This window comes from Trachurus trachurus, assembly GCF_905171665.1.
Source record: "Trachurus trachurus genome assembly, chromosome: 15".
NCBI lineage: Eukaryota > Metazoa > Chordata > Actinopteri > Carangiformes > Carangidae > Trachurus > Trachurus trachurus.
In genome coordinates, this window is record NC_139906.1 from 10,691,732 (window position 1) to 10,711,341 (window position 19,610).

The 19,610-nt window shown below is 41.7% G+C and overlaps 1 protein-coding gene across 2 annotated transcripts; it reads right to left on the reverse strand.

Annotated features, from left to right (window-relative positions):
- Positions 1 to 627: 627 nt before the first annotated feature.
- On the reverse strand, positions 628 to 19,129 carry ppm1ba (protein phosphatase, Mg2+/Mn2+ dependent, 1Ba). Of its 2 annotated transcripts, none has more exons than XM_083988352.1 (6): positions 18,762 to 19,129; positions 10,903 to 11,817; positions 10,154 to 10,271; positions 8,677 to 8,791; positions 8,372 to 8,429; positions 628 to 4,689 (listed from the first exon to the last, which is right to left on the reverse strand). In XM_083988352.1, the coding sequence occupies exons 2-6, from the start codon at positions 11,788 to 11,790 to the stop codon at positions 4,660 to 4,662; spliced, it is 1,209 nt and encodes a 402-aa protein (XP_083844478.1). In that variant the 5' UTR covers positions 11,791 to 11,817; positions 18,762 to 19,129; the 3' UTR covers positions 628 to 4,659. The 2 variants fall into 2 exon arrangements, with proteins under 2 accessions (XP_083844478.1, XP_083844477.1); XM_083988351.1 differs by having other exon boundaries at positions 18,758 to 19,129.
- Positions 19,130 to 19,610: the final 481 nt, after the last annotated feature.

Genomic DNA, 19,610 nt, shown 5'->3' on the forward strand with positions numbered 1-19,610 from the left:
CATTTATAAATGGCTTTTGGTCCAGAAAGAAAGGAAAAGGCAAATGCTGGAGCAACACAGTTGTTCTAATTACCAGCTTGTGACTGATCATTTTTATCACTAAATTCCACCAGTTATGAAGAACAGAGCTTTTTTACAGTGTATTTACTGGATAAAAACTGTACTGAGTACAGGACATAACTGAACAGGACTTTCCAGCAGCAGCTGAGATACACTGAGTACAGTGACTGTGTCTACTCCACACAGAAACAATGTTTGAGTCCAGACAGCTACACGGTGTGATCAGCAATAAAAAACCAGAGAATAGAAAATTATCAATACTAAAATACATCAATCTGAATTGTTGCAGTCGTTTTAGGGTGAGAGAAGTTCAGAAGCTTACAAGGCTGAGACGTTAGAGGACGACTTACTGTTTCCCTCACCTCACATGACCTGTTTGTAAAGCTAAAAAACACAGATCTGTAAAGGACCAGGGGTGTCACAAGAAAATTAGAAATAATTTTACTGAATTTCATATTTTAATAGGCATTCAGAAGCTTTTAATCTGTCAACAAATACTCGTGATTAAAAAAAATGGGGTTACAAACTTGCATTGAAGTAATTTCCAGTTATGAATCTGTTTTTAAAATAAATTACCAACAGCTGGTGTTTGTGATTCCATTGTCAAATCTTAAGTAGGCTATTTCTAGATGAATTGATTGTTCATTTAAATATTTATTTGCAATTGCTGTAGAATATGAAATAATGGACTGCTTTATTACATTTGCTGTGACATCCATAGTCCTGCAAACAGGCCTTACTAACAACCTTGTGCTTTACGTCATGAGTTACATTGAGACAAGGCCCTGGTACAATGTGAAAAAAATGTCAAGGAAAAAAGCAACTGTTTAAACTTAAATCCATCTTTTATTGTATTATTATGTTCACTGTATGGTCTGTAACATCACAATAGCATACTGGGAAGTTAGTACAGGAAGAAGGGATGGTGAATGAATGCCCTGGGTGTCTCATGAACCTCGCCTTCTTTTAGTCTCCTCAAAGGTCAAAAGGTGAAAGTGAGTGGGTCACACACCACTCTGAATTGCACACCAGCTTATCGTTACCTCATTCTGTCTAGAAAAAAACAGCATGTTGTTTTTAGGAGCTAAAAAAAAAAAAAGCACTGGAATAAATAAAAAGCAAGTGTGGAATTCATCATAGCCGTCATGTATCTGTCAGTCGAACAGTGTGTACAGGAGGAGCGATCAGACACGACAGCAGCAGGTGGCAAAGAGCACTAAGGTTCATCTCAAAAAAAAAAAAAAAAACCCACGCGAGGAATGTCATGTCTGCCTTGTTCCGTTTCCAAATTTTCACCTCTCTCCTCGACCCCACCGGCCCCGAATAACTGACAGGTCCAGGAGACAATATGCTTTGTAAAACTCTCTTTACTTAACATATCCTCAAATCAAAGCAACAAGTCAGGTTCAAATCATTCAGGCATCACCAAACCTGCAAAGACTCCTTCGGGAAAAAAAAAAAAGTGAAACGTCCTCCCATGTGAGTCTTGATCATTATTCTGAATCTGGAATATCATATCAAGTTTCATTTAGGTTTGTTTTTTTTCTTCTTTTTTTAAAATTTGTTGTAGTTTGTTTTATTTCCCAAAAAAAGAAGGAAGCCAAGAGAGCTTGTTCTGTCATTACATGACTGATGAGGAGAGGATGTGATGCTGCAGTGCTGCTTGTTTTCAGTCCATGCAGTGGAATCAGTGTGAATAATGAAGAATTACATTCAGAAAAATAAATGTTTCTCCCTCCTTCCCCTCCCTTAGCTCCTCTCCAAGCCCAGTGTCTGATATAGCTTAAACATAAACCTTAAACAGAAGGGGGATGTGTTCAGTGTGGTCAAATCTTATACAATGTTAAAGTCAGGAAATGCGGAGTTGTGAAATACAAGAGTCCACAATGTCAAGAAGAATATCAAATACCAGAAAAAGTGAAAAACATGAACTATTTTCAGGGTTTTAAAAAAGTGGCCAGAAATATCAGAAGTGATAGTTCAGTTTAAACAAAATCAAATTACCCTGCTGTGTATTTTTACCATTTCCTTTCCTCTCTAACATTGCGTTCCACCACACTGAACATGCCCCACGTTATCCCCACCCGCCCAGTACATCTCCCACTCACACACAAAATACACTCCTCCCTCAATCACAAAAACATGCACAACTATAGAGATCCCACCCCTCCCACTCCCTCCACCACAAACAATGAAAGAAAAAAAAAATCAATCATCCCATTAAAAACAATGCAACTGCAAATAAACTACACATTCAAGTACCTATTTGTCATATGGCACCAAGAGCGAGTGTACCACAACAACATTAACCAGCCACCAAACTCTTTTTAGGCCTATTCTCTTTCAATACTGCCACTTCAGAAAGCACAATGAGTTCTCCATCGAATGATTGAAAACAAAAAGTGTATCTTACAGTTGTGTATATAGTATTTTCAATGCAACTACAGAAAAGAATACACAGTCAAAGGTTGTGTATCCACTTTGTCTATGCGCATATTTGTTTCAAAAAAGACCGACAAGGAGGTTGTTGTTTTTTTTTCTCACAAATAATTAAATCTGAGGTTTTGTCTTTTTTTTTTTTTTTTAGTGCTCAGGTCGACAGAAATGAGACATAGACTCCTGATCAATCCAACGAGCCAAACCAGGGCTTCTCCAGCGACCGCACCGCCCTGCGCCTCAGAGCAAAGTCTGTGTAGGAAACTGTGGACAGGTTTAAAGAGAGCCATTGAAGTGACGGTGTGAACACGGCTCTGGGTGTCGAGCCGAGTCTCTTCAGTCCCACAGTCACACTCCTTGACTTCATACAGTGAAGCACCAAAAAAACGACTTCTCTCCCATTCTGCAGTACAAGATAACGTATATTTCCTGCTCCCCTTCTCATTTTCTCGTCCATCTGTAATAGGACCACAGCCACAGTACTCTGACAAGCCATATTTAACAAAACAACACTTAAAATAAAATAAAAAGAAAGACAAAATGGTGGAATTTTTTCAATTAAAACAAAAAAGGCATCTTTTTTTGTTTTTTTTTTCTTACACAGGATTTTCAGAAGTAGAAAAAGGCAAGTTGTAGCACAAGCAGGTTTGTGTGTGTGTGTGTGTGTGTGTGTGTGTGTGTGTGTGTGTGTGTGTGTTGAGAGAGGGGGAAGAAGAGGGTGAGGCTGGAATCCCTTTATCCCAAACCCTGTCTTTGGAACGCTGCTGTGTGGGAACACTGTGTGTGCAACTTGGACTTTAATGATTTAGTTTGTCTATAGACACAGACGCACATATACATACACACGCACACACACATACTGGTCACACACATTAGGCCCCAACGAATACCATGGCTGGGAATTAAGATGAAACAAACAAATCAAAATATATATCTATGTATATATATATATTTATATTTATATATGAATTTAATATATAATTTCTATCTTTCTATCTCTTAAACAACAGCAGGCTCAAAAGCTTATGTTTCTGGCCACGTCTGCCAATGCAAATGACAGTGAGTCTCTTCAGCTATTTGAAGAAACAGAGAAAGCGAATAGAGAGAAAGAGAGAGGGAGAGAGAGACAGGCGAAAAGTGGGAAATCAACTGTTTGATAAAAATCCTTTTTAAGAGACTAGAGGAGAGAAAGTGAGCGGGGACGTGCAAGAAGAGTCATCACACTTGAGTTTAAACTGTTCTATAATTCCTATGTGCAGCCAGGCACACCAGCCTGTGTCCTGTTTTAGTCTGGACGCAGTGTGGAGGAGCCAGAACTCATAGCCAGACGGAGCCGGTTCTCTCCTCGTGTCTCAGGTGAGCAGCCTCACGTGGTGGTCGCAGCTCTACGGTGGTGAATCTGAGGCTTTTTCTCCGGCGAGCCGGGTGCGTGGGCAGGTTTAGTGTTGGGCCCCATTTGAGTGCTGCTAGTAATGCTCAAAAAAAAAAACCCAAGCTTGCCTGAACTGGACAGCGTAGCTTAAGGTGTGTGGGAATCACAGGCTTTTGTGGTCGATTGGCTACCAGTCAGGTTTAAGTAAAAGTTCACACTTCAAAACAAATAATGCCGAAATAAAGTCGCAGCCAATAAAACCACTAAAGTCTAGTCAGTGTCTTAGAAACGTCCGCGAGTGGCTGGTTTGGTCATGGCTGGCTGGCTGGCTGTTATGAGGTCCTCCTCCTCTCTCCGTTCTGAGCAAGGCACCACGGAGCCCCGAAGTGTTCAGAGCAGGGCTGCTCCTGTGTCTCCGTCAATCCACAACAAAAACAACCACTAAAAAGAAAGCAAGGAAACGAGGGGCAAGAGAAACTGTGCTTGTTTGCCTCTCCTATGACGTCTATACTGTATATGCAGTTCTCATGTCAGATGCAGTTGTTCTTTTTTTTTCCCCAGACCATTTTTTTTTGTTCTATAAAAAGAACCAACTGAATCCGTTTTTGCAGTCCTCCACGCTGGGTGTGTTGTGTGTGTCTAAAACCAGGATTTCCGTTTTGATTGATCTCTCAATGTGGGGGAGGAGAAAAAAAACTAAATTCCAGAGGAAATTAAAAAGGTGACTATGGATGTGATCTTGTGTGGAGAAGTGGTCCTGTTTATTTGGATCAGGCAGTTGTGCTGGACAGCTACCAGTGGTACTCCAAATCAGCTCCGCTCTGCAGGAGGAAAGCAACCGAGAGAAGGGGGAGAGAGATGATGAGAGGAGAAACATGGAAGAGAAGGAGATCATGACAGGAAAAAGGAGGATGAGAGAAAATATGGAAAAAGAAGACAGGGTGATAGAGAGGGGGGGGAGAAAAAATAAGACAGTGTTATTAAATGTAGAAAGTAACATTCAATGACTTTGCTCCCCAACCTGGACTTCAAGGAGAAGTTCCCCTATAATCAACACAACAAGAAAATAACAAAACAAAGTAAAAAACAAACAAAAAAAACAAACAGTTATAGCAGAGTAAGCCAGGGCACACGTTCAACCTCAGAGTAAAGGTCCTTTCTGCAACAATACGCCAACACAACAAGTCCAAGGCCTTTGGTCTCATTGCAGGGAGTGACACAGAAACAGAGACTGTTATATGCTTGCGTGCAGTTGAGGAAAAGACTGAGTGAGACAGCGATGCATGCGTGTAGGGCCAGTGCATGCGTGTTTGTGTGCATGTGATGTGAGAGAAAGAGAGAGGAGGGGGGGGGGCTGACAGGACTAGACCATTCATCTTCATCAAATCTGGACCAGTCATGTCCGCACACAGACGTCCAGACACATACACACACGCCTTAAGCTCTAAATGGAGCTCAACATGCTAGAGAGTAGATCAGAGCAGGGAGTAGAGACTGATGAAGGAGTGACAGGGGGATATGCGCAACAGGTCGCCACTTACATGCCTGTAAGAATGTGTGCCAGTGTGTGTGTGTGGGTGTGGTGGTCGTATGTGTGTACATGAGGGGTTGGAAGAAGGGGGGGAGGGGTGTAACAGTTATATATGTGATATGTGATCACTTACCAAATGAAACAGGAGGGCTGCGTTAATCAGAGGGTGAACACACAGTTAGACAAATCGGTACATCCCTTATCATGTGTGTTATGTGTCTAAGTGTGTTCTTTACCACACACCTTTTAATTAGTATAATGTTTTTAGTTTTTCCCCCTCTTCTGCCTAAACAAAGGACAAAGCTTTGTTTTGTTTTTTTAATTTAAGTTAAAGGTGCCACCAGTAATTATTATTTTCTAATTTTTCCTGCACATATACATCGACCCAGGTCTGTCAGTTGTCATTCTCACCTGGCTTCAGTTACATCTTGTTCCTCTTTCATGCTACTCCTAGCACTATCATCGTAGCTCACTCTCAAGGCATTACAATAAAACTAACATCAGCTATGAGAACCTATGTTGTTAGAGCAAATGTCAACAGTAACCATTTAGCTACTTATGTTGATCTGCTAGTTTACACAAGAATAAAATGACTACTGAAGATGAGATGTGAGTCATTCTAACTTGGATACTTGTCAGTGTTTAATTCAGAATATCCGCCATTTTTAACACTTAAGACTCACTGCTTTTTTGTTCTTTCTCTTTTGCGCCATAAGAAGCATAAGAAGTGGTAATTTGTAGTTTTATCACACTACTAAATATGGGGAAATATGGAGGAATACATGTTTTGAGCCACAAAATTTACTGATAGCACCTTTAATTTAAAAATAAAAAATAAAAAACTATAAAAAACAAAAACAATTTGTTCTTAACTGCTGTACAAATGATGTACCTTAGAGTCCTCACCAGTTTAAAAATAAAAATCTTAGCCAAACCATAAAATCAAAGCTTAAACATTACTATTAAAATCTATTTAAAGCCACTATGAGCAAAATCTGTAAATTTATGATGTTAGCATCCCCTGGGCACAGATCAATGCACATCCCACTATCCCGCCCCGTTCCCACAGGGAACAGACAGCACCATAGTTTTTATAAACACAAACTTCATCAAGAATCGGAAAGATGCTATGATTGCTCACATAGTAGCTTTAAGCAGAGTAGAAAAAGCCCTTTTCATTTGTGTGTCAGTGTGTGTATGTGTGCATAAGACAAAGAGATTAAACTGTAGTAACTCTGCATCCTTACACACTCAGGCCAAGACAACACTGAGGTGAACACCACCTTCAACACGAGCCCCTCAGCCTAACGTTAACCACACAAGTAAATACCAAACCCCAACTCTAACTTGAACACAGACAGACACACACAAGAACAGACCGGACACAACAGCAGCAAACAAACATCCTAAAACCGTCACAGTGGCATCTCAGTGTGGCTTTCTCTCACAGTTACATCCGATTACATTCACACACCCACATATCCACTGCAACAACACACACGAGACCACACGAGTCACCAACTCTCCTGCTTTCCAGTCATCATGTCAGAGGGAACATGTTTCTGTAAAACCTGCCAACACACAAGCTTCTACGGTATTTCCAAATCTGTGGGCAAGACTTCAGAGTCGGAGTGGAGTACAACACCAACATTTTTATCAAATAGTGACCACAGCCTGAAATGTTCACCTCAAATAAATAGAAAACTGGGCTTTTATGTGACACAGGACACTGTTAGAAACATGAGTATATTTAATTGTTTGTTGTTGACAAACTATCTGCGTCACGAACAAAAGAGGAGCTGTGTATTTGGGTCTCTGGAACATACTGAGCACAGGGACAGGCAGCAGAGAAGAGGATAATGTTGCAGCAATGTTTGAAAAGTGTCTTTTGACATTTTGATACTTTGCTTTGAAACAGGTAAAAAGCTGACTACAGCCAGCGTCCTCGATGAAGGAGCAGGCAACAAACCTTTCAGAGCCACTTTTCAAGCCTACACAATGCAAGTGTTTGATTTTTTTTTTTCACAGAAGTACTGTAGTCCCTTCTGTAACCCATAGTCCCTAGTGTTGTGTGGTATTTGGCGTAACCTATTGTCATGTTCTTTTTTGTACAGATCTAGTTTAGACTACTGCTTTATCTACAGGGTACGTGCATGGGTGTGTGTGAGTGTGTGTGGTCTAGGTCTGTACCTTGTATCACTAATATTTCTAAACAACACAAAAAGGCAGCACAAAGCTGAACGATGCAGAGCCAGATCTGACTTCCAGCAGGAAAAGTATGCTTGCAATTCTATAAACCATGGAGTCGACCTCACAAAGGGGAACACTGTTCTAGTATTTGTATTTTGGGATTGTGCTGCATATTATTTTGGTGCCTAATAAATTCAGAGTGTGTTGGCTTAAGAATCTGTCATGGTAGCTTTGCGTCAGGACGGAGAAAACAGAGGAGAAGCAAAGAAACAAACTAATAAAAGGACTCTTTGATGCACAGGGAGTGCCCCGTTGGAGATATATCAGCACATCAATTTGAAGAGAATGCTTTTATCTGCAGAAACTGGTATTAGTAGAAGAGCAAAAAAATCTCAGTTCCACTAGAGAGACTTTTGACAGAGCTATGTCGCCATGCATGGGCTGGCAAGAAGGTGTGCATCATGCAGCGTTTTAACATAATGGGAGGGTGTGATTTCTCACAGCCTCCTCCAAAGTCAATTTTGATACTTCATCTGCCATGGTTTTGAGCGTTTCAAATAAATACGGTGCACACAAATTCACCAGTCTGGTCCCACCAGACGGGATGAATCAACAGAGGAGTAAGAGCTTTTCAGATATCATTGAAATTCATGTGTGCAAGATAAACTTGACAAAAACAAGACAGCCGATATCTCAGGATGAGTAATATGGCCTCAAGACATTAGAATATGATTTGTATGCGAGTGTTTTATCATTCATCCATCACACATACTAACACTCACCCCATCTTCCTCCCTGTATGGGTTCAGACGGTTGTACACTGCTTCAATAACACTGCGTCTGGAGGGAGAATACAGATACAGAAATGTGATTACTGTTGGTCATCTGAGCTGTTCCATCAAAAGTAACAGCAGAACAAGGTATAGTGAGATGTAGCTGTGAACATCTGGTTCATACTTCAACATCTGGACAGAAGACGTACAAAGTTACACTAAGTTTCACATTCTCCGTGCACTTATTTAATTTTAGTCCAGGTGTTTTCTGACCCCTGTGATGAAATAAGACAGAGCAGGGCAGTGGTCCTTACTTGCTGGCAAGGCCTCCCCCTGGTGGCAGAGGGGGCATGCCGCTGTCAGTGGACAGGTTCCTCATCACTGTCACCAGGTCCGGAAACCCCTCCTCCCCTGGCCGGGACAGCATCTCTGCAACAACACCAGGCAAAAAGTTGTTACACAAGTCAGTATCAACAGTGCTGCTGCTGCTGCTGCTGCTGCTGCTGCTGCTGACGGCTATGAACAGCTGGGGAGAGACTGCAGACAGGGTGAGGAGGAGGAGGAGAGAGAGGAGAGAGGAGAGAGACAAAAAATCTGACAAATGAAGGAGAGAGGAAGTTGAGATGGAAACCGTACAAGAGAATCTGTGGACATGAGAGCCCCTCCGAGACAGAGAGAGAGAGGGAGAGAGGGAGGGGGGGTGACAGAGAGGCCTGCAACTGAGATGAGAGTGGCATGAGGCCAGGTCAATGTTCAGCCAGAGCATTCCTCTCCCTCTTTCTCTTCTTGTCTCGTTCTGTTCCCCCCTTTTCTTTCTATCTCCCAGTATTAGACTGCACCTGAGCCAAACATCCACTCTGCTTCACCCAAACAAAACTTTGCATATCTGTATTTCATCCAGTAATGTCAAAAGATTCGGGAGTACCGGATCCATCCATTCAGCACACATTCATTTGGTGCATCACATGCATTAACTGCTTCTATGTTTTATCATCTGCATTACAAAATAGATGTTACAAAGTATTCCCCACATGCTACAACTTTGGTCTTCCATTTAAAGACCAAAGACAAAAGTGGTACCTGTGTACCTAGATTCAGAGAGCTGACGTGACCAACAAAGACTAGAGTAGCTGCACTGTGTTTACCAGAGGGTCTCGTACATCCTGAGATGAAATCACACAAAAAAAGAAAGGACAGAAAGACAAGGAGGAAAGCAGGGAATCCATCCAAACAAGACAGGGGAATGTTTGAGCAAGGGAGGAGGGAGAAAAAGCCGTGTTTAGGGAGGGAAAGGGAGGAGAGGAGCAAACGGGGAAAAAAGAGGCGAGATGCTTGCTGAAATGGAAAAGGAGGTCATGATGGTGTCATTCTTCTGCTGTGAGCCGGAGCTAACTTGGCTGGAGGTTAGACAATAGAGAGTAGCAGGGTCAGTCGGTGGAGAAAACACAGACAGATATGATACACTGTTTGCTTCTGGATAGGGATCCTGTGGCTCCAAGAAAAACCTTCACAGGACAGACAATCTTATTGATAATCTCATTTATTGAGATCATGAATAAGAATCCTTATTCATAAAAGCAGTTTACCTCATGACTTGTTCCATTCACTGTCAATTTTTGTTCATTTTCATGACCAAACGGTCATTTTGAGCAACATAAGCATCGAAAATAAAACAGTTTTAAAGAGAAACTAATGCAGATTAAGAAATTGAGCAACTAAAATCAAGAACCTTCATGTTCATCATGTTTTCTTATAAGATTGTTGTTGTTTTTCTCATCCATCCATTCTCACCTTCCACTCGAGACTCCAGATATTTGTTGAGCTCAGCGTCTTTCCTCACAGCTTCCTCTGACACTTTGGGAGCGCTGGGCAAACACACTAACACAACACTCATGTTATCCCGGCTCCCCTAAGATGGACAGGAAGAGAGAGGAACCAAGACAGAGCAGGTAAGACAGGGAGTTATTGTGTAATGAAAGCATGTACTGCTGCTGACAACTGCGCAGCTGACGCAATGCTGATACTGACACCTAAACGTCAACATCAGAACGTACATATCATGTTCATGCAACACTGTTTGACCACTTGAACACTCATTAACTATTTAAATCCATAATAATTGACACAGCTGCTGCTCAGAATCAATGAGGAAACTTTAAAACCAACATGTTTGATTCTTGTGCTTACATTCTTGGCTTTTTTTTTTTTTTGCTTTGTTGTGTTGTAAAACTGCCCAATCTATTTCGTTTTCTGCTCCTTTCTTTATTGATGGACCATTTAGTTTTTCACCATTGTAACTAGGAATACTTTATCAATCAATTGCACCGACAAAAAACATTATGCATATTGACTATTTCTTCATCATACAATTCCCTTTTGAACAGGAAATTCAAAGAGGTCATCTTGGGGACAATAATTCTCCAAACTAATTTTTGCCAAACCGGTTTTCTTGGAGAACTTGATTCTGCTAGATTTAATCTCTACAGACCATTACTAAACAGAGGCTAGTCGCGTCAGGTACAATAGAAATGTGTACACACCTTGTGCAGGCAGGTATCCACCACTTCATTGCAGACTCTTTCCAGGTCATCAGACACCTCAAGCCTGGATTTCACAAAGTCGCACAGCTCTTCATTGGACATGACGTCCCAGATGCCATCACATGCCAGGATCACAAACTGATCCTGTTCTGGGGCACGCACCATCTCATACACTTCTGGTTCGGGGCTCACCAGCTGCTCTGTGGGCCCTTTCCCATCCACGCACTTGTAATCATAGTCCCCCAAGGCTCTTGATACTGCCAGTGATCCATTAACCCTCTGAATCATCACCGAGCCGCCAGCATTTTGGATGCGCTCCCTCTCACGTGGGTTGCAAGGCTTGTGGTCGTGTGTGGCGAAGCACACGTGTGAATTGCGGAACAGAACAGCTCGAGAATCGCCACAGTTAATGAAGAAGAAATGCTCGGGCGACAGGAGGATTCCCACGGCTGTGGAACCACTACGGTCCAAGCCATTTCTAAGGTCGGAGAAGCTGCGCATGTGCTCGTCGATCCTCAGGAAGCCCGTCCGGATCCCGGCTTTCACAGACTCCACAGTGGGAGGTGCTGGTGCTGGAGGGTCACTGGAGGAACTGTCTGAACCAGTCGGGGAACCTGCTGTCCCTCTAGTCCCTAAGCTAGCGCTGATTATGTGTTCCAGGAGATGCTTGGAGCAGTAGTTGGCAACCCTCGAGCCAGCGTGACCATCGTAGACGGCAAAAAATGACCAGTCAGTCATTCCAGGAGCAGGAAGTCCCAACACAGCTGTATGAGCATCTTCCATCTCCACTCGCCAACCCTGCATGGAGCTGAGCCCGTAGTGCACGCCATTGCCTTCACCATGTGAGTTGTGCTTCTCTGTCTTGGGTTTGTCCAGGAAAGCACCCATGGCTGTGCTTGTGAGACCCACTGCTTCCTGTGGGGACAGACAAAAAGGAGACGGACAACAGTCAAAAAAAAAAATCAGAATGCAAGGTGATGAGTTTAAAAACAAACTGTAAAATGGCTGCAGTATCAGAAATGCCTCCGGAAATGCCGGCATTTTGGATTGAAGCCGAAGTAAGAGAGCCAGCATTCCCCATGCACAGACTCAGATTCAACCTAACGCCTCATTTTATTCTTTTCAAACCAACTCATTTTTGGACACACACCGGTCTTGAGTTGTGTGTGAACTGCAGGAGCTGAGTGGGAACTATAGGCTTCTCTGAGTGTGGCCACCTAGCTTGATCTACCGATAGCCTGTACGTGAGATTGAGAGGACATCTGTACATTGCAGTCACAGAGAATAACCACAGTTACGCTCTCCCATCTCTACTGCATGAGTCAATGCATGTACATCAGTCACACGTCACACCACCCAATAACCACAAGTAAATTCTCAAACTGTGGAAAACAATTGAATGCAAACAAGTCGTGGGTATATGTCACATAGATCAGCTTTCATTTTCAGGTTGTTGAACCCAATTGTTAACATAAATTAGGCTCTCGCTCCAAGTTGCAGTGGTTTTTTCATGTCGGCCAACAAACACAGATTAGAGATCAACTGAATCTCTGAGGGGTCTGATAATGTGAACCCTGCAAATATCCCAAAGATTTTTAGGGAGTTGAACTTGGACTGCTCGGGTTTTTAAGGCATGTGAATGTTTCTTTTACTGTTTACTTAATAGGCCTAAAGGAATAATTCAACCAAACAGTGGTCGCTGCTCATCATATCCAGAAATAACACAGCCACTTTGGTTTATGCTTATAGAGACTGAGGAGCAAGCTTAAAAGCTTCTTTGGCCGGCCAGAACCGGCTACTAAGAGCATTAACAACCTCCGTGGAGTAGTCGAGAGAATACGTTATCTGTCCATAACTGCACCTGCATTAGCTAAATGAACAGCAGAAGGCAGATGATAGCAGAGAGAAATTCTATATCCAGCATATGTAAATTGGTAACATACCAACCTATACAGTCTTATTGATTGTCACACCACTTAATGGCCTCTTAGTCTTGGAAAATGCCCTGTTAACATTTAGTTGATCAATAACTACTACTTACAGATAAGTTTGAGGTATACTCAAGGTTTCGGTCTGTTATATACCTGACCTGTACATGTGTTCAATGTTAAATGTTGTATATCACATATCAAATACCCTGGTTTTCCTCTATTACATTATAGTTGACTTAAAGGTAAAAAAAAAAAAAAATGGTACCTGGCAAATGATGAGAGGAAGTCAATCACCTGAGCTGAACAAAGTCAAATCTGTCTACACAGGAAATTTTGAGGCCGTCTTAGATTAAAGTAAATCTTAACCAATACCACTGTCTACTTTGCCCACAGGAGAACTTGCATTCCCCTCTCATTTCACATGCGTAACTGCAACAGCAAAGGTCCTCACATATTTCTGTGCATGTACATTGCGCTGGGCTGTGAGCTGACTGAGCACTGTAAAATCACATGTATGAGAACAGCAGCGCTGTGGCTTAACGGATCCAGTGGAAGAGGTTTGAGTGTCTTCCTGTTGTGCTACTGCTTTTGCTACACAGCTGGTGTACTCAAGGTTTAAGAGTCACTCACGTCCCAAAGTTACAACCTGACTTATTTGATAACAACTGGACCAAACCTGAAATGAGGGGATTCTGAACTTTATTATAATTACTAAATAGAACATAAACTTTACTGTAGTCTCTGTTATTTCATGTAGAAAACACTAATCTTTTTCCTCCAGTAATGTTTGTAGTTGACACATTATTGGCTCCCGTTGGTGTGTGATGCACACAAACCAAGCCTGTGACAAGAGAAATAGCCAAAACAGTTGTACATGAGAACCGTATCCAAGGCAGCAGGTGATACACAATACAGTATGAAGCTTTAATCATATCAAAAGACTGCACATGACACTTATTTCTACAACATTTACTCCTGGAGACTAGAGCAGGAGTCAGAACAGAGATGATTTTTTGGTAGGTGGCTGTGTTTGTTTGCCTGATGAAAGATTTTTGTCAATAGTATTTTTTTTTTTTTTAGAAAAGAGAGGTTTGTATGACTTTTAGTCTTCCTACGCATTCAGCAAAGATACAAAGGGTGTGCTTCATTTTTCATATCAGCAAACACAAACACACACAGGCACACTTGGCCTCTGATCACATATCAAAGGGCTGAGAAGCATCACTAGTCCAAAGCACTTGAATTATTACCTTGACAACAGATGCATTTAAATTATCAGGAGATATCAAAGCCACGAATAAAATCACCATACCAAATGATCTGCTCTTTCACCTGTACAGCAAACACACACAAACACACACACACACTGTATATCGCTGCAGCCGAGACTCTGCCATTTTATTTTCTACAACACACACACCAAGTCCTGTTGGTGGTGTTGCGTTGAAAAAATAAATAACTCTACTACCATACGATGATGGTAAAAGCAGTGACATAAGCTCTGAGAACTTTGGGGGGATGATGTCACCCGGAGTCTGATGTCTCCATGGCTACACAGCTTGGAGTGGCAGCTGAGTGGTTGCCGTGGCAACAGCAGCAGTAAGACACTGGTGGTTGCAGCATGCGACAAGAGGGCCGCACAGCCATGGATGCAGCTGTGTGTGTGTGTGTGTGTGTGTGTGTGTGTGTGTGTGTGTGTGTGTGTGTGTGTGTGTGTGTGTGTGCGTGTTTGCGTAGACTTGTGTGGCCGTTTGTGGCTCAACAAAAGGTGTCAAAACCCGGCCTTCCTCCGACTTACACATTTGCCGTTTCTGTTTCTCACGCGTCGTCTTGCTGATTGTTCTTTGAGAGTCAAAGTTTAAATCTGGCAGAGAGGGAAGGGAACCCACAATACCCACAGGTCTCAGACTTCAGACAAGCAGGGCAGCTTTAACATGCTAACTCAATTTACCAGTCAGCTGCTGATGGGATACACGCAGAGCCAGATTAGCTTGTCAAACACAGACTCCACTAACACGCAGCTGGAAACTAGCTAACTCTCCCTTTCCTGGCTCTTGTTTGTGATGACATTAAAGTGCACAATATGCAATATAGAAGCCAACATCTACGTTTCACATCAGCATTATGACAGTACAGTTGCATTGTACTTGGTGGGGAAAACGACACGTGACAGGTGTGTTTGGATGAATTAACACAATCAAAGCAGTGACTCGACATGATACCTTGTGGACAGGCTATTGGGAAATACAGCATGGTGGTTAGAGCCACTGCGGTGTTAAATTGTCAGTAATCTATAAGTATTCTAAGAGTCCTCCTCCTACTTTATCCTACAAGCTAAGTGCAGTAGTCAAACTGGCTGTTTCATTTCAGTACAGCAGTGAGTGTGGGTGAAATGTAACTTGTTCACTTGATGAAGTACAGTTCTCTGTAAATCATCTATGCATTGCAACAAAATAAAGATAGTTTTTATCTGGTTGAGAATTGTCTTTAGTGCTAAAAACAAAACTGAACCATGAAAATGGGTGACTAAGTTCCTCGTCGCAGTTTATATAGTTAAAAAAGCCAATACTGCAGGTATGGGGTAAAGTTTTTTTTAAATGATCATTTCCTACTAATGTGCTTATATTGCCATTTAGGTAGAGGATTATCTTTCCACTGAGTAAGTGTCCATTAGCCACATCCGCATTTGAGAGTAAAAAACCAAAGGTATCTGGGACAGTTGGTGTAATGCAATCGCTTCAGTTATGATGAAGATTGTAGCTGAAATTAAATCAGTTTTTACCCCCTCCACTCCCCCGAGTGAGACTCCCTGACTTTTTTACAAATTAGAGAGGTGAAACACACAAGGCGGTGGATATCTCAGATCCCCCTCTTTGATGACTCATCATTGAAGCCGCATCAGAAGCAGTCAATTTCCCGGAACAAGTGCTCTTTGAACAGATAGCTTCAGCCATCTTCAGAGCAGTGTGGCGTCGGGAAAGCTATAGGGCCTTCACCGGACCAGACTGGAGTCTATCAGACCATGGCCAAAGAGGAGGTACATGTGTCATGTTATACTGGACTAAGTGGATTCTCTGAAACAAGGAGAGCATGTGTACTTGTATATACCTGCTCCTTCGCTCTCTCTCTGTCTCTCTAGAAATTTGGCCTGCCTTCAATTTTACTCCCAGGCTTAAAAGTTGAGAAACAGTGGGATGTAGTGAGGAGGAAGACAGAGTGATGAATGGCATATCACTAAAGGAGAATTATGCAAGTCTGGTCGTTTTTCCGCTGTTTTGCTAACCCTTTCTTCGGCCATGTGCATTTGTTTACAACAAAGCCGGCGAGAAATATATCAATAGAGCGGTACATAACGTTATATATCGATGTTAAGGCGGGTATATTTGTTGTTGTAGTCTTATCTGTCATAAACAAGAGATTACAGGTAACGGGGTGTGTTTGTATCACGGTGTCGCAGAGAGGAGGGCTGGGTCACCGGGGCAGGGGCGCAGATCTTGCAAGGTTGGTTTTCGGTCAAGAGAGGCTACGTGAAAGGCAGAGAGACTCCATTCTCCCTGTAACAAGTTACATGTCATTTATTTAACCGTCACAATTACTCAAAAGCTGTTTAATTAAGGTAAAAATGTAGCATAGTTAAGCTAAAAAATCCTGCATAGTTCCTCTTTAACATATCATATAAACGTAGATGGATAAAATGTATTTAGCTGGTTCAATAACAATGTTTTAGGCCACATTTTGAGGTTTAAAGCAGTCCAGACTCCAATATCCAGCTGAAATCACTGGTAAAGTCATAGTTACGGTGTGTGTTTATCTTGATCACAAAGGTTCTTATCTAAGTAAAATGGATAATGGTTCACCTTTGGTATATAAAAAAAACTGTGTGCATAACTTGAGTGTAACAAGGAAATGTGATAAAATGCCTACATAAACTTAAGTAAATTACCTTGGGTGTTAGCACACCTTAGTATCATGGGTAATTAAGCACACTCTAGATTTCATGTACTGGTGTCATTTGGGCCACCAGTATAAACAGGGACAGTTTATGCTGGCTAATTCTAAAAAGGGAAAACAGTGTTATCAGAAAACACATCTGCAACTCAGTCTTTTCTTGTTCAGACATATGCACACAGTTAATCCATCTCTCCCACTTGGCACTTGACAAACTTATTTATCAGTTATTTTAAGCTTGCCAGCTAACACCATATCTGAGTGTACATCTGTGTGTGACGTGATTCAGTCAAGGGACACGACCAAAAGTGTATAGATAAATGCCTTTGGACAGGCTGAAAGGCTTGCAGCGGTCATTGGCTAAAACAGCATGGCTAGTGCAGGATTTCACATCAAGGTGCCAACACAAACATGCCACTGATGATGCTGCCATTTCTGGAACACACCGTCACACAAACACTCAGGCCCACACGCACACACACCAACAACCCAATAAAACTACCCACAACAAGCCAATAAAACAAGTTAATTCCTGTACTGGTGTCTCACTAGAAAGAAATACAAACAACGAAGGAAGCTTTGTTTGTAATTACATTAGACACTGTTGAGCAGACTGACAGCAAATCATGTAATAACAGTGTCAAACTTCACAACAGGAAGTGGCAAAATATGCCTTGTTCTCCTGCCCCTGTACTCTGTGCAGATACCAGAAAAACCTACAAAACTCACAGCTTCACGTGTGAGTCACACCTGTTGCAAACATTCAGGTGGAATTTCAAAAAAGAAAAAAGAAAAGAGAGAGTCCTTATCAATTGTCAATCATTTTTTTTCAATGTAGCTGGCACTGATGCGTAGGATTATTGGCAAGGAATCCTGTATTTCCAGACCATCATAAATCAAAACAAGAACCTAATCAGACTTAATGTGAAGGGTGCAAATGTTTTACACAATCACATGATCAGACATTATTAACATCAGTCACCAAACCACTGCCATGTCACTCATCACTCATTGTGCGACTGCAATCCGTCAATTACTAAATATAGAAAATGATTCATGGGTACATTTGAAAATTGTGATGATGGTGATGATGAGCTATATTTCAGACACAATTGGGTCCATATAAAACCTATAAACACCAACATCAACACAGACAGCCTATAAATCAAACTAGAGCTCTCACTCCAGAGATTTAAAAAACATATTTCCAGAAGCATGAGAAATACCTTACATCACTTAATGTAAGTTAGGCCCCTTGTCATTTCATTTCTTGAGTCCCTTAGTCGAGACATTTGCCTTAATGCTAAAACTGTGATGAACAAGTAACGTAACAACAACAAAATGGGACCCCAGAGTAGGTAATAACTGCTGAATAGCCTACATCTGTAGGGCCGTTAATATAATGTGATCATCACATCACACCAAGATGCACACCAATATCAGTTTACTGTTATGATCTATATTTAATGATAACGAGCTCGGGGTCGATTTATGATATGGGGCAGGGCTCCAGACTAACTTTTTGTTTTTACCAAGAGCACAGTGGCCTCTAACTTAAATTTTTAGGAGCGCAAGCAGAAAATTTAGGGGCGCACCCCGTAAGCCGACTTGCAAAGCATATATTCACAATTCCTTTTAATTCATGATCCTCAAACACATTGGCCTGACACCTGTAATGACAGATACCAGATTCTTTGAGTGGCCCCTTCACATTTCACCTGTGTTGAAAAAATATTTATACCCGAGCATATTTACTGGTTTCACATGTGCAAGTAGGTGGGAAATTCACTTGCACTGTCTCAAATTTTAGGGGCAAAATGCCCCCATTAAGAGGCAGTTTGGAGCCCTGATACAGAGGCATTTATGTCGGTGGCTATGCAGCTAACTAGCGAACTTCACTGTTGTCAAAGTGTTATCTACACGTTAGCGGCTGATTAGCTCGTGTTAGTGTTTTCTAGAAACCAGGCGTTACTTACTTACTTTAGTAGGTTGGTGAAGTTATCTATCAGTTCGTCTTCTTGTGTCGTGCTGTGGCGACAGGGTCAGGTATGTTTAAGTGCCCAGGCTTGTTGTGATAATAGGCTTAGCTCCCGTTAACGTTAAAAGCCACTTTCGTTAGCCACCGCGGCCCCTGCTCGTCAGCTAGCTTTGATGAAGCTAGCCAGCATTTCACACGGTCACAGTTCTCCTTTCAGCATGTCTCTGCATCGGAATAAGGCTTTTATATAGTACATGTTTGGGCACTCTAAAACCCAGGGAGCACCAAATAAATAGCAGTCAATCAACGTAGCCAGCCGGTTGTAACGAAAAAATCCCCTCAAAAAACTCGATTTTGTGCGCCTAGCTAATTTTGGCTAAAGCTAAATGTATGAGGCAGATGACGTTCTTTTTCAACATCCAGTTTGGGGGCGGGACCATCCTTTCGCTCTCTGCTGTGATTGGACAAACGTCGATCCGAAGCCGAAGCGTGATTGGTCGACGAATAAGTCAGTCAGATCTCTTGCTCTGAGAAACTGTAAACAATGAAAATCAAGTTGTTTGAGTGGTGTGTCTGTGTGTGTGTTACTTTTAAGTACAGACACATACACACACATCCCTTTTGACTTTTTCAGAATTTTTACTTACTTTTACGGGTAAAAATGTTTGAAACAAAGGCCTTTGTTAAGAACCTAAAAGTAGGAAATTTTATCAGCAAAATGTAATTCAGCAATGACTAATAAAAGTTCTCATCATACAGTAAAATGTCCCATCTGAGGTGTTATATATTAGTGTTATATAAATTATATATGTGTATTTTATACTGTTTAGTTTAGTGAGTTTATAACAGTC

Excerpts from the sequence above, each read along its gene's own strand:
- ppm1ba (XM_083988352.1), bottom strand. The coding sequence starts at position 11,790 with ATGGGTGCTTTCCTGGACAAACCCAAGACAGAGAAGCACAACTCACAT. Across the intron at positions 8,792-10,153 it reads TCTGGAGTCTCGAGTGGAAG|AGATGCTGTCCCGGCCAGGG; the intron begins GTGAGAATGGAT and ends GTGTTGTTGCAG. Across the intron at positions 8,430-8,676 it reads GGGGGAGGCCTTGCCAGCAA|ACGCAGTGTTATTGAAGCAG; the intron begins GTAAGGACCACT and ends TTCTCCCTCCAG.